Source organism: Coregonus lavaretus, assembly GCF_964263955.1.
Source record: "Coregonus lavaretus genome assembly, contig: HAP1_SCAFFOLD_781, whole genome shotgun sequence".
Classification (NCBI taxonomy): domain Eukaryota; kingdom Metazoa; phylum Chordata; class Actinopteri; order Salmoniformes; family Salmonidae; genus Coregonus; species Coregonus lavaretus.
The window spans coordinates 15,101-27,989 of record NW_028159638.1 but is presented as its reverse complement, the minus strand read 5'-3'; the positions used below and the strand labels follow the sequence as shown (position 1 = coordinate 27,989).

The 12,889-nt window shown below is 43.4% G+C and overlaps 2 protein-coding genes across 2 annotated transcripts in view; one reads left to right on the top strand and one right to left on the bottom strand.

The window, feature by feature from the left end:
• Nucleotides 1-10,220, top strand: part of LOC311122610 (dihydropyrimidinase-like) — a 35,158-nt gene extending 24,938 nt beyond the window's left edge. The window contains exons 8-9 of the mRNA XM_084196951.1: nucleotides 7,929-8,136; nucleotides 8,330-10,220. Coding sequence (XP_084053077.1) covers nucleotides 7,929-8,136; nucleotides 8,330-8,389 — 268 coding nt within the window. The 3' untranslated portion in view covers nucleotides 8,390-10,220. The remainder of the gene's footprint in view (nucleotides 1-7,928; nucleotides 8,137-8,329) is intronic.
• Nucleotides 10,221-10,318: 98 nt separating this feature from the next.
• On the bottom strand, nucleotides 10,319-12,522 carry LOC311122611 (dendritic cell-specific transmembrane protein-like; the record flags this gene model as incomplete). Its single annotated transcript, XM_084196952.1, has 3 exons — nucleotides 10,319-10,777; nucleotides 10,996-11,338; nucleotides 11,470-12,522. The coding sequence occupies 3 exons, from the start codon at nucleotides 12,520-12,522 to the stop codon at nucleotides 10,716-10,718; spliced, it is 1,458 nt and encodes a 485-aa protein (XP_084053078.1). The 3' UTR covers nucleotides 10,319-10,715.
• Nucleotides 12,523-12,889: the final 367 nt, after the last annotated feature.

Genomic DNA, 12,889 nt, shown 5'->3' with positions numbered 1-12,889 from the left:
GAAACCAAATGGATGTTGTTGTTGGCTAATCAGCCTTGAGCTAGCCTCGAGTCAGGCCCATCTCCCGGCTATCTACCTCTCTGTCAACTGGACGGGACCTCCTAGAGTCGACACGGAGCCCCGCCGATCCATCACGACTGGTCTGCCGAAGTAATCGTCTGTGGTTTCAACAGGCTTCCCATTGCAACGACCACGAAGATCCATCTGCTAGCCCCGGCCCGCTAGCACACGCAAACAACAGCCGTGCTTCCGGCTAGCCTGTGCTGTAGGACCAATTCGAACTGCTCTCGGACTCACATATTGCTGTTCACTGGACCTTATGATCACTCAGCTGCACAGCTGATGCCTGCTGGACTGTTCCTTTACACGGTACCCTGTCCTGTTTATCTGTTTAGCCTCAGCCCAAACTTTTATCGCCATTACCAGTTGTTGTCTTAGCTCTCTCGAATAACACCTGTGATTGCTTTATGCCTCTCTTCCATGTCAATATGCCTTGCCTATTGCTGTTCCAGTTAGTTCTTATTATACAATTTCACTGTAAAGCCCCAAGTCCCTCTCAAACTGCCTCAAATAGCTCCTTTGTTCCACCCCCCATACACGCGGAGACCGGCTCAATCAGTGCCTCCAGTGATGCTATCTCTTTCAATGTTACCCAACGCTTAGGTTTACCTCCACTGTACTCATATCCTTCCATATCCTTGTCTGTACATAATGCCCTGAATCTATTCTACAATGCCCGGAAATCTGCCAACCTTAATTCTCTGTACCCAACGCACTAGAAGACCAGTTCTTAAAGCCTTTAGCCGTATCCTTATTCTAGTCCTCCTCTGTTCCTCTGGTGATGTAGAGGTTAACTGTCAAGGAGTCAGTGTAATGCGGTAGGACAAAGTCAGGCGCAGGACACAGAGCTAATCGAAAAACGTACTTTACTCGCAGGTATCTTAATGAACATACCTCCACGCAGGGAGGAACAAACCCGCTCACATACGACAACTAAAACATGAACAAACATGCACAACACACAGTGTGAGCCAGAGGGTTAAATAGGGAAAACATAATTACATGATGGGAAACAGGTGAGACCAATACAGACAAAACAAGTAGAACATAGAAACATGGATCGGTAGCAGCTAGTATTCCGGTGACGACAAACGCCGAAGCCTGCCCGAGCAAGGAGGAGGGGCGGCCTCGGCTGAATTTGTGACATTAACACAGGCCCTGCAGCCCCCAGTATCACTCCTACTCCTCAGGAGCTATCATTTGTTGCCTTCTGTAACCGTAAAAGCATTGGTTTTTTGCATGTTAACATCAGAAGCCTCCTCCCTAAGTTTGAGTTATTCACTGCGTTAGCACACTCCGCCAACCAACCCTGGTGTTCTAGCAGCGTCTGAATCCTGGCTTAGGAAGGCCACCAAAAATTCAGAAATGTCCATCCCCAACTACAAAATTTTCCGTCTAGATAGAACTGCCAAAGGGGGTGGAGTTGCAATCTACTGTAGAGATAGCCTGCAGAGCTCTATCATATTATCCAGGTCTGTGCCCAAACAGTTTGAGCTCCTACTTCTAAAAATCCACCTTTCCAGAAATAAGTCTCTCACTCTTGCCGCTTGCTACAGACCCCCCTCAGCCCCCAGCTGTGCCTGGACACCATATGTGAATTGATTGCCCCCCATCTATCCTCAGAGTTCGTACTGCTTGGTGACCTAAACTGGGATATGCTTAACACCCCGGCCATCCTACAATCCAAACTAGATGCCCTCAATCTCATACAAATTATCAAGGAACCTACCAGGTACAACCCTAAATCCGTAAACATGGGCACCCTTATAGATTTCATCCTCACTAACTTACCCTCTAAATACACCTCCGCTGTCTTCAACCAGGATCTCAGCGATCACTGCCTTATTGCCTGCGTCCGTAACGGGTCCGCGGTCAAACGACCACCCCTCATCACTGTCAAACGCTCCCTAAAACACTTTAGCGAGCAGGCCTTCCTAATTGTCCTGGCCCAGGTATCCTGGATGGATATCGATCTCATTCCGTCAGTAGAGGATGCCTGGTTGTTCTTTAAAAGTGCTTTCCTCTCAATCTTAAATAAGTATGCCCCATTCAAAAACTTCAGAACTAAGAACAGATATAGCCCCTGGTTCTCCTCAGACTTGACTGCAATTGACTAGCACAAAAACGTCCTGTGGCGTACTGCATTAGCATCGAATAGCCCCTACGATATGCAACATTTCAGGGAAGTTAGGAACCAATATACACAAGCAGTTAGGAAAGCAAAGGCTAGCTTTTTCAAACAGAAATTTGCATCCTGTAGCACTAACTCCAAAAGGTTTTGGGACACTGTAAAGTCCATGGAGAATAAGAGCACCTCCTCCCAGCTGCCCACTGCACTGAGGCTAGGAAACACTATCACCACCGATAAATCTACAATAATCGAGAATTTCAACAAGCATTTTGCTACGGCTCGCCATGCTTTCCACCTGGCTACCACTACCCCGGTCACCAGCTCTGCAACCTCCGCTGCAACTTGCCCATGGACCTATGGCAGTCTCTATGGGGGTGCCACAGGGTTCAATTCTTGGGCCGACTCTTTTCTCTGTGTATATCAATGATGTCGCTCTTGCTGCTGGTGATTCTCAGATCCACCTCTACGCAGACGACACCATTTTGTATACATCTGGCCCTTCATTGGACACTGTGTTAACAAACCTCCAAACGAGCTTCAATGCCTTACAACACTCCTTCCGTAGCCTCCAACTGCTCTTAAACACAAGTAAAACTAAATGCATGCTCTTCAATAGAACGCTGCTGGCACCCGCCCACCCGACTAGAATCACTACTTTAGACGGGTCTGACCTAGAGTATGTGGACAACTACAAACACCTAGGTGTCTGGTTAGACTGTAAACTCTCCTTCCAGACTCACATTAAGCATCTCCAATCCAAAGTTAAATCTAGAATCGGCTTCCTATTTCGCAACAAAGCCTCCTTTACTCATGCTGCCAAACATGCCCTCGTAAAACTGACTATCCTACCGATCCTTGACTTTGGCGATGTCATTTGCAAAATAGCCTCCAACACTCTACTCAGCAAATTGGATGTAGTCTATCACAGTGCCATCTGTTTTGTCACCAAAGCCCCATATACTACCCACCACTGTGACCTGTACGCTCTTGTTGGCTGGTCCTCACTACATAATCGTCGCCAAACCCACTGGCTCCAGGCCATCTATAAATCACTGCTAGGCAAATCCCCGCCTTATCTTAGCTCATTGGTCACCATAGCAACACCCACCCATAGTATGCGCTCCAGCAGGTATATCTCACTGGTCATCCCCAAAGCCAACACCTCCTTTGGCTGCCATTCCTTCCAGTTCTCTGCTGTCAATGACTGGAACGAACTGCAAAAATCTCTGAAGCTGTAGACTCTTATCTCCCTCACTAACTTTAAGCATCAGTTGTCAGAGCACCTTACCGATCACTGCACCTGTACACAGCCATCTGAAATTAGCCCACCCAACTACCTCATCCCCATATTGTTATTTATTTTGCTCATTTGCACCCCAGTATCTCTATTTGCACATCATCTCTTGCACATCTATCATTCCAGTGTTAATACTAATTGTAATTATTTTGCACTATGGCCTATTTATTGCCTTACCTCAATAACTAGCTACATTTGCACACACTGTATATATATTTTCTGTTGTATTTTTGACTTTAGGTTTTGTTTTACCCCATATGTAACTCTGTGTTGTTGTTTTTATCGCACTGCTTTGCTTTATCTTGGTCAGGTTGCAGTTGTAAATGAGAACTTGTTCTCAACTGGCTTACCTGTTTAAATAAAGGTGAAATAAAAATAAAAATACTGAGACAGAGAGGCGCTGTTTTCCTCGCTCTGATAAGTTATCCGGTGAGATTCAGCCACTTGTGAATTGACTGAAAATTATGAAAATACAGGGAGAGACGAAATATACATTATGGCATCCATGAATACATGCCACTGTTGGTCAGTCTGTCATGGAAAGAGCAGGTGTTCCCAATGTTTTGTACACTCAGTATGTATATATATATATGTATATATATACAGTGAGGGAAAAAAGTATTTGATCCCCTGCTGATTTTGTACGTTTGCCCACTGACAAAGACCTGATCAGTCTATACTTTTAATGGTAGGTTAATTTGAACAGTGAGAGACAGAATAACAACAAAAAAATCCAGAAAAACGCATGTCAAAAATGTTATAAATTGATTTGCATTTAAAGAGGGAAATAAGTATTTGACCCCTCTGCAAAACATGACTTAGTACTTGGTGGCAAAACCCTTGTTGGCAATCACAGAGGTCAGACGTTTCTTGTAGTTGGCCACCAGGTTTGCACACATCTCAGGAGGGATTTTGTCCCACTCCTCTTTGCAGATCTTCTCCAAGTCATTAAGGTTTCGAGGCTGACGTTTGGCAACTCGAACCTTCAGCTCCCTCCACAGATTTTCTATGGGATTAAGGTCTGGAGACTGGCTAGGCCACTCCAGGACCTTAATTTGCTGCTTCTTGAGCCACTCCTTTGTTGCCTTGGCCGTGTGTTTTGGGTCATTGTCATGCTAGGATACCCATCCACGACCCATTTTCAATGCCCTGGCTGAGGGAAGGAGGTTCTCACCCAAGATTTGACGGTACATGGCCCCGTCCATCGTCCCTTTGATGTGGTGAAGTTGTCCTGTCCACTTAGCAGAAAAACACCCCCAAAGCATAATGTTTCCACCTCCATGTTTGACGGTGGGGATGGTGTTCTTGGGGTCATAGGCAGCATTCTCCAAACACGGCGAGTTGAGTTGATGCCAAAGAGCTTGATTTTGGTCTCATCTGACCACAACACTTTCACCCAGTTCTACTCTGTTCTTTGGCAAACTTCAGACGGGCCTGTATATGTGCTTTCTTGAGCAGGGGGACCTTGTGGGCGCTGCAGGATTTCAGTCCTTCACGGCGTAGTGTGTTACTAATTGTTTTCTTGGTGACTATGGTCCCAGCTGCCTTGAGAACATTGACAAGATCCTCCCGTGTAGTTATGGGCTGATTCCTCACCGATCTCATGATCATTGCAACTCCACGAGGTGAGATCTTGCATGGAGCCCCAGGCCGAGGGAGATTGACAGTTCTTTTGTGTTTCTTCCATTTGCGAATAATCACACCAACTGTTGTCACCTACTCACCAAGCTGCTTGGCGATGGTCTTGTAGCCCATTCCAGACTTGTGTAGGTCTACAATCTTGTCCCTGACATCCTTGGAGAGCTCTTTGGTCTTGGCCATGGTGGAGAGTTTGGAATCTGATTGATTGATTGCTTCTGTGGACAGGTGTCTTTTATACAGGTAACAAACTGAGATTAGGAGCACTCCCTTTAAGAGTGTGCTCCTAATCTCAGCTCGTTACCTGTATAAAAGACACCTAGGAGCCAGAAATCTTTCTGATTGAGAGGGGGTCAAATACTTATTTCCCTCATTAAAATGCAAATCAATTGATAACATTTTTGACAAGCGTTTTTCTGGATTATTTTGTTGTTATTCTGTCTCGCACTGTTCAAATAAACCTACCATTAAAATTATAGACTGTGTCAGTGGGCAGAATGTCATGAGTGTGCAAAGCTGTCATCAAGGCAAAGGGTGGCTATTTGAAGAATCTCAAATATAAAATATATTTAGATTTGTTTAACACTTTTTTGGTTACTACATGATTCCATATGTGTTATTTCATAGTTTTGATGTCTTCACTATTATTCTACAATGTAGAAAATAGTAAAAATTAAGAAAAACCCTTGAATGAGTAGGTCCAAACCTTTGACTGGTACTGTATATCAACTCAGCAAAAAAAGAAACTCACTGTCTCACTGTCAACTGCATTTATTTTCAGCAAACTTAACGTGTAAATATATGTATGAACATAACAAGATTCAACAACTGAGACATAAACTGAACAAGTTCCACAGACATGTGACTAACAGAAATTGAATAATGTGTCACTGAACAAAGGGGGGGGGGGGGGTCAAAATCAAAAGTAACAGTCAGTATCTGGTGTGGCCACCAGCTTCATTAAGTACTGCAGTGCATCTCCTCCTCATGGACTGCACCAGATTTGCCAGTTCTTGCTGTGAGATGTTACCCCACTCTTCCACTAAGGCACCTGCAAGTTCCCTGACATTTCTGGGGGGAATGGCCCTAGCCCTCAACCTCCGATCCAACAGGTCCCAGACGTGCTCAATGGGATTGAGATCCGGGTTCTTCGCTGGCCATGGCAGAACACTGACATTCCTGTCTTGCAAGAAATCACGCACAGAACGAGCAGTATGGCTGGTGGCATTTTCATGCTGGAGGGTCATGTCAGGATGAGCCTGCAGGAAGGGTACCACATGAGGGAGGAGAATGTCTTCCCTGTAACGCACAGCGTTGAGATTGCCTGCAATGACAACAAGCTCAGTCCGATGATGCTGTGACACACCGCCCCAGACCATGATGGACCCTCCACCTCCAATTCGATCCCACTCCAGAGTACAGGCCTCGGTGTAACGCTCATTCCTTTGACGATAAACGTGAATCCGACCATCACCCCTGGTGAGACAAAACCGCGACTTGTCAGTGAAGAGCACTTTTTGCCAGTCCTGTCTGGTCCAGCGACAGTGGGTTTGTGCCCATAGGCGACGTTGTTGCCAGTGATGTCTGGTGAGGACCTGTCTTACAACAGGCCTACAAGCCCTCAGTCCAGCCTCTCTCAGCCTATTGCAGACAGTCTGAGCACTGATGGAGGGATAGTTTGTTCCTGGTGTAACTCGGACAGTTGTTGTTGCCATCCTGTACCTGTCCCGCAGGTGTGATGTTTGGATGTACCGATCCTGTGCAGGTGTTGTTACACGTGGTCTGCCACTGCGAGGACGATCAGCTGTCCGTCCTGTCTCCCTGTAGCGCTGTCTTAGGCATCTCACAGTACGGACATTGCAATTTATTGCCCTGGTCACATCTGCAGTCCTTTTGCCTCCTTGCAGCATGCCTAAGGCACATTCACGCAGATGAGCAGGGACCCCGGGCATCTTTCTTTTGGTGTTTTTCAGAGTCAGTAGAAAGGCCTCTTTAGTGTCCTAAGTTTTCATAACTGTGACCTTAATTTCCTACCGTCTGTAAGCTGTTGTGTCTTAACGACCGTTCCACAGGTGCATGTTCATTCATTGTTTATGGTTCATTGAACAAGCATGGGAAACAGTGTTTAAGCCCTTTACAATGAATATCTGTGAAGTTATTTGGATTTTTACGAATTATCTTTGAAAGACAGGGTCCTGAAAAAGGGAAGTTTCTTTTTTTGCTGAGTTAATATATACGTTTATGGCTGTGTTTACATAGCCACCCTAAGAACCCAAATCTGATTTTCTTTTTATATCAGATTTTTCTGACTGTCCACACTCAGTTTTACATGTGACCCATATCAGATTTGCGCATGCACACTGATGTAGACTCTGAAGTAGCACTCAGATGCAATGCTCATTTCCTGTCACTGTTCCTTTAAATTGATGAGTGGTTGTCATGGTAACGACAGGTCATATGCAAAATAAATGACTTCAGAAAGAAAAAACCTGATCTGAATGTCCAGACAAAGGTTGCATATGGAGGATTGGGTTTGTATCAGGATTGAGATCCACAAATGGAGATGGTATAAATCGGAACTCAAAAGATCAGATTCCCTGTGTTTTTTTGCTGTTTACACATTAGGGAAAATATCAGATAGGTATCAGATATGCAAATAATTGGCAAGAACTCTGAATTGGGCTGCCTGTGTAAACACAGCCTATGTGTAACGTTAATTACTTGTAATGTCCTCATTCAACACAGTATTTGAACAAGTACATCTGCATCTGTTTGTTTGTGTGCATGTTTGTGCGCATGTAGGAAGATCTCTGCAGCAACGCACCACCAGGCTGTGGATTACAACATCTTTGAGGGCATGGAATGCCACGGTGTTCCCGTGGTGACTATCTCCAGAGGGAAGGTGGTCTATGAGAGAGGTCAGCTGAAGACCCAACCAGGAGAAGGCCGCTTCATCCCCAGACAGCCCTATGCAGAGTTCATCTACAAACGAGTCAACCAGAGGGAACAGGTCTGTCTCAATATTATGGCGCCTTGTGACTTATCGCTTTATTATAAAGTTTCATAATGTTCCGTGACTGCATCTATGATGTGCTATTAATGTATTTATAAGGCCCAATAACACTATATATTAAGGTTCTACAAGTGTTGTAGTTATACCTGTGTTATTAACACTGGTTTTTAAAAAGCAGTTTGTTTTCCAGGTGGGACAGCCTAGTCCTGTAATCAGGAAGCCTTATGATGGTGAAATCATCTCTATATAAAGGAATGGAACTCATCATGAAGTTATTTCTAGCTTCGGATCTACATGCAAAATGTTCTCTCAACTTTTCAAGGCTACCACGGGTCTGTGAATTTTGTTAAGCTGGACCAAGAGAAAATTAATGTTTGTTTGAATGCAGATGCCAGTGAATATTTTGATTCTGATGATATTATGTTGCCAAAGTATTTAGTAAAATGTATAAAATTTTATAAAATGTATTATGTTATTACTATGTGAAATAAACACTTGCATAGTTATATTTGATAGTGATGGTGATGCCCATTTAAACACATAACTTCCAACAATATTTATTTGTTATGTTTGTATCTGGCATATTGGGCATTGGACGAGACTCTACCCTTACCTCTGTGTTAAACTATGACCGGGATACCATCAAATGCACGTTGTATAGTAGCGCACAGTGTTTCACATTGAAAGGTAATTTCCACTTGAGCTGACATACGCAGCGTTTACCATGAATGCGATCTTCACAAACACCAGGGAAATTGTCGGTAGTGCAGTGCACAGTGCTGCAACGTGCCTTGGATTGGATCCTGGCTATGTAAAAAAGGCCCAGTGCTGTTGTCACACAGCATCACACTACACATTGGGATTGTCTCCTACTGGGAATGCTGGCATGCTGGCATGCTGGCATGGTACTGAGCCGCTGGGGCTCTGCAGACATAATGTGAGTTTATTAGAGGCACGCTACGGGTCAGTGGCAGCAGTGTATGAGTCACAGTCAGCCCACTCATCTCTGTGCCTTCTCTGTCGCTCTGCCTTCTCTTTCACTGTGCCTTCTCTCAGTAACAGACCTGGGTTAGTATATAATAGTATATATTTTCTTTAAAACACTCACACTGCACTTTACTGAATTTACCTGCCTGGCACAATTGAGCAATGACGTCCAATTATGTTATTAGGCAAACATTTTCACATTATCCTTTATCTTCATATACAGTGGGGTCCGACATTATTGACGCCCTTGATAAAGATGAGCAAAAATGCCTGTCTAAAATAAATAATTCAAATACTGAGATATATTGTAAGCTCTCAAAAAAGTTGTAAATTATATTATTTTATACTAATACAATTGCTGAGAGAAAAGGTAGGTGTAAAAATGAAATAGTTCATTGTCCACAAAATCAACATTTTGCAGTGACCATCTCAGTCTCTGGACTTGAAACCCATTGAAAACCTGTGGTATGAATTGATTAGGGCAGTCCATAAGCGCAGACTTAGGATATCAAGTATCTGGAAGGATTCTGTATTGAGGAATTTGGAAAAATGCTCAGTGCCGTTATTTTCGCAAGGTGAGGTATTGAAAGGTATTGAAAACAGGATTGTCAATAACTCTTTGAGAAAAAACAAATATTACTTGTTAAACAAAATCGTTCTCTCAGCAATTGTATTAGTATAAAATAAAATTTGAGCATACAATATAGCTCAGTATTTGAATGATTTATTTTATGCAGTCATTTTTGCACATCTTTATCAAGGTAGTCAATCATTTCGAACCCAACTCTAAATACCTTGAGACAAAATAATCTGGTAAATGTAACATCATATTTCAACGTTACAGAAGCTTAAAGGGGTACGTCTCCTGACTGACTGTCAGCATCCTGTGAAGGGCGATGTGTCACTGTCAGGACCCACTGTGGTAAATGAGCATTGTGGCATCTGGATATAATGCTAATGGAGTGTGACTAAACACCAAGTGCATGATGGGAGCTGAATAGTGGTGTGCACATTTAGGGAAGGTCTGGTTTGTGTGATGATGTTAGCGAAACTGTCCCTGTTGTTTTTGATCAACATTAAACAACTGAAACAGATGTCATGTTTTGCAGAACTATGTGTTCTCATTGCAGACAATTACCCTGTGCACTTATGATCATCCAAACTCCATAGGCATAGTAACAATGAAGAATATGCAGAAGTTAAAGACATGACATAGAGATACAAGAAGTTTATATCTCAGTTACTATGATTGAAGGCTGTGGTGTTTTTATTCTTTAAAATTAAGTGTCATTTTGTCCCAATTATTCATTGTTTGAACTATTTACATCTCACATTACATTGCTTCAAAAAGTTGCTTGGAAACCTTGGTAACCATAATTTAACCTTTATTTGTTTTATTATTATCAAAACAATTGTTTTACCTTTATTTATACAGGTACTTTAATTAACAAACTGAAATACTGTATCTATTTACAATGACAACATGTCATTAGTCTAGATTAGAGTTGTTATATAATGTAACGAGTTACATAATTCACATTTTCAACAAAAAAAGGTGTGTCTCACTTCTTCCTGTGGCAGCATAAAGTCTAGCTTGCTTGCTGAAAGGAGTCATCCTCCTGTGGTCTGTAGAGTATTGGACACCAGAAATCTGGCTGATGAAGAAAGTATGGCTTAATCAAACAGTACATTAGTAACATAAATATACTGTATCTATTGTCTTACTGAGAAATGACTCTGCACTTTTTCCCTGGGACAAATTATGACAATGTTCAGCGCTGTAGGCCACATAAGAAAATCTATGTAATATACAGTATTATACCATTCTAAGGTTTCCATCAGTGTTTCTCAATGATCTCTGGATTATACAGACCTTCTTGATGAGGGATTTCAGACTGCTTTCCTGAGCTTTCCTTTTCCCTTCCTTTCTTGATCTCTTCTTCAGGATCTTAGCATGCAGAAACTCCACCCTCTCCTCAGCGTTAGTGGAGAAGAACTGCTCACACACCATGAGCCTGATCTGTGTGAGCTTGGCAGACATCAGGGCCATGCTGAGAAGGGCAGCTAGTAACACAACCAGGGGCCGGATGGAGTCATAGAGTAGTAGTCTAGGTTTAGGAAGGCAACTCTTCTCAAAGAGGGACACCTGGTAGGAGAAATCCCTCCTGTCGATCTCCTCTGAAATGGTGACACCAATAACGGTCATGTCTTCCTGAAACAACAATGGTTCAGTACAGTAACAGGATTATAGCCTAGTGGCTAGATTGTGTTGAATGAATTAATGCAATAAATCATTGACTAAGACTGCACCTTGTTGTGTGTTTTACTAACATAGCTACTTACGTTTATGTTCATAAACAAAGGAACATGAAATGGCTCTAGCTCATGAAGTCGCATTCTGATGACCTCAACGAACCAGAACATGAGTACATCAACACCTATGAACAAGACCCAGGCTAGACAATGGGTGAACACTGGGAAACTGAATTTGAGCATTGCTTTCCCTTCCGTGGCACTGAGTCGAGGTGAAGGGATGGTGATGTAGCGTCTAGCCTCCTTCGGTGTGAGGGGGAGCACTGGAGGCCTTCCTTCTGCCTTCTGCTTCTCATCAAAATGAATGAACGTCCTGGTTATGTACATGTTTTCAAATTTCTTGTTGTGGCAGTATCTCCTCAAGTACAGCACTGTGAAGCCCATCAGTAGGAGGAAGTTGAAGGCAGGGAACAGTTTCTGACCTACAGAGGATATCGTGTCCACCGCGGCCCAGATGCTCTTTGCAGTTCCATTCAGAGTCCTCTCTGCTCCAACCAGCTTCTCCATGAACTTCTCAGAGTCTCCTCTGGATGTGACCTCCAGATCAGACACCAATTCCGCCACCCCGAAGTCTGTGAACGTTCTGAGTACATCACCGACCCATCTCAACATCCTGATGTAGTTACAGAGCGGTGTGGTGTTGATGGACACCCTCTTGGCCTGCAGGTTGCATACCATACTCCTACTGAGCCCTGTGATGTTCTCCAGCGTGTTCTGGACATTCTTGAGAACCACCAAACTGGTCCCAGCAGTGATGAGAACGTTCCGGCCCTGCCTCATCCCACAGGAGAGCACAAACAGAACCCCAAAGCAACGCACCCTCTTAGAGAGGAACAGAGAGGCCCCCACAACCACCCAGCAAGAGCATGCTATCCCAGCAGCCACCAGCAGGCCGTACTGCAGGACATAGCGCAGGTAGAGGAGGAGGATGGAGCTCAGGACGAGACTGAAGGTGAGACAGGTGATCAAGAGGACTGATCGGTCTCTCCAGCCCTGCCTGGTGTTTGTTGTGTATAGGGCTGCAGCAGCAGACCAGGAGTGATACAGGGTTCGTTTCAATTGAGGGCAAGTTGTTTTCATCATTGATGAAATCACAGTACCTGAGAAGGGTAGAACGAAAAATATGTGTCTGATAATACTGTAAATCCTTGAAAATTCCATGACTGAAATTTTGTCTCACAGATTAAGTGGCAAAAAAGTTGTTTGAATGAATCCAAAAGAAACAAGTGATTCATAGGTTATACCTGTGTAATTTCCATTTAACCATGTCATTTCTTGGTAAATATCTGGTCATTTATCTACGTAAAGTGCTACCCAAGCACACTGAAGAAAAATATTAAAACAAACAACCAGGTATTCAGGAAGAATAATCAAATAATCTATTAATATTAAGAGGACTGAGATATGCCTGAAAACCAAGAGGATAAATAAATATGATTTCATTTGATTT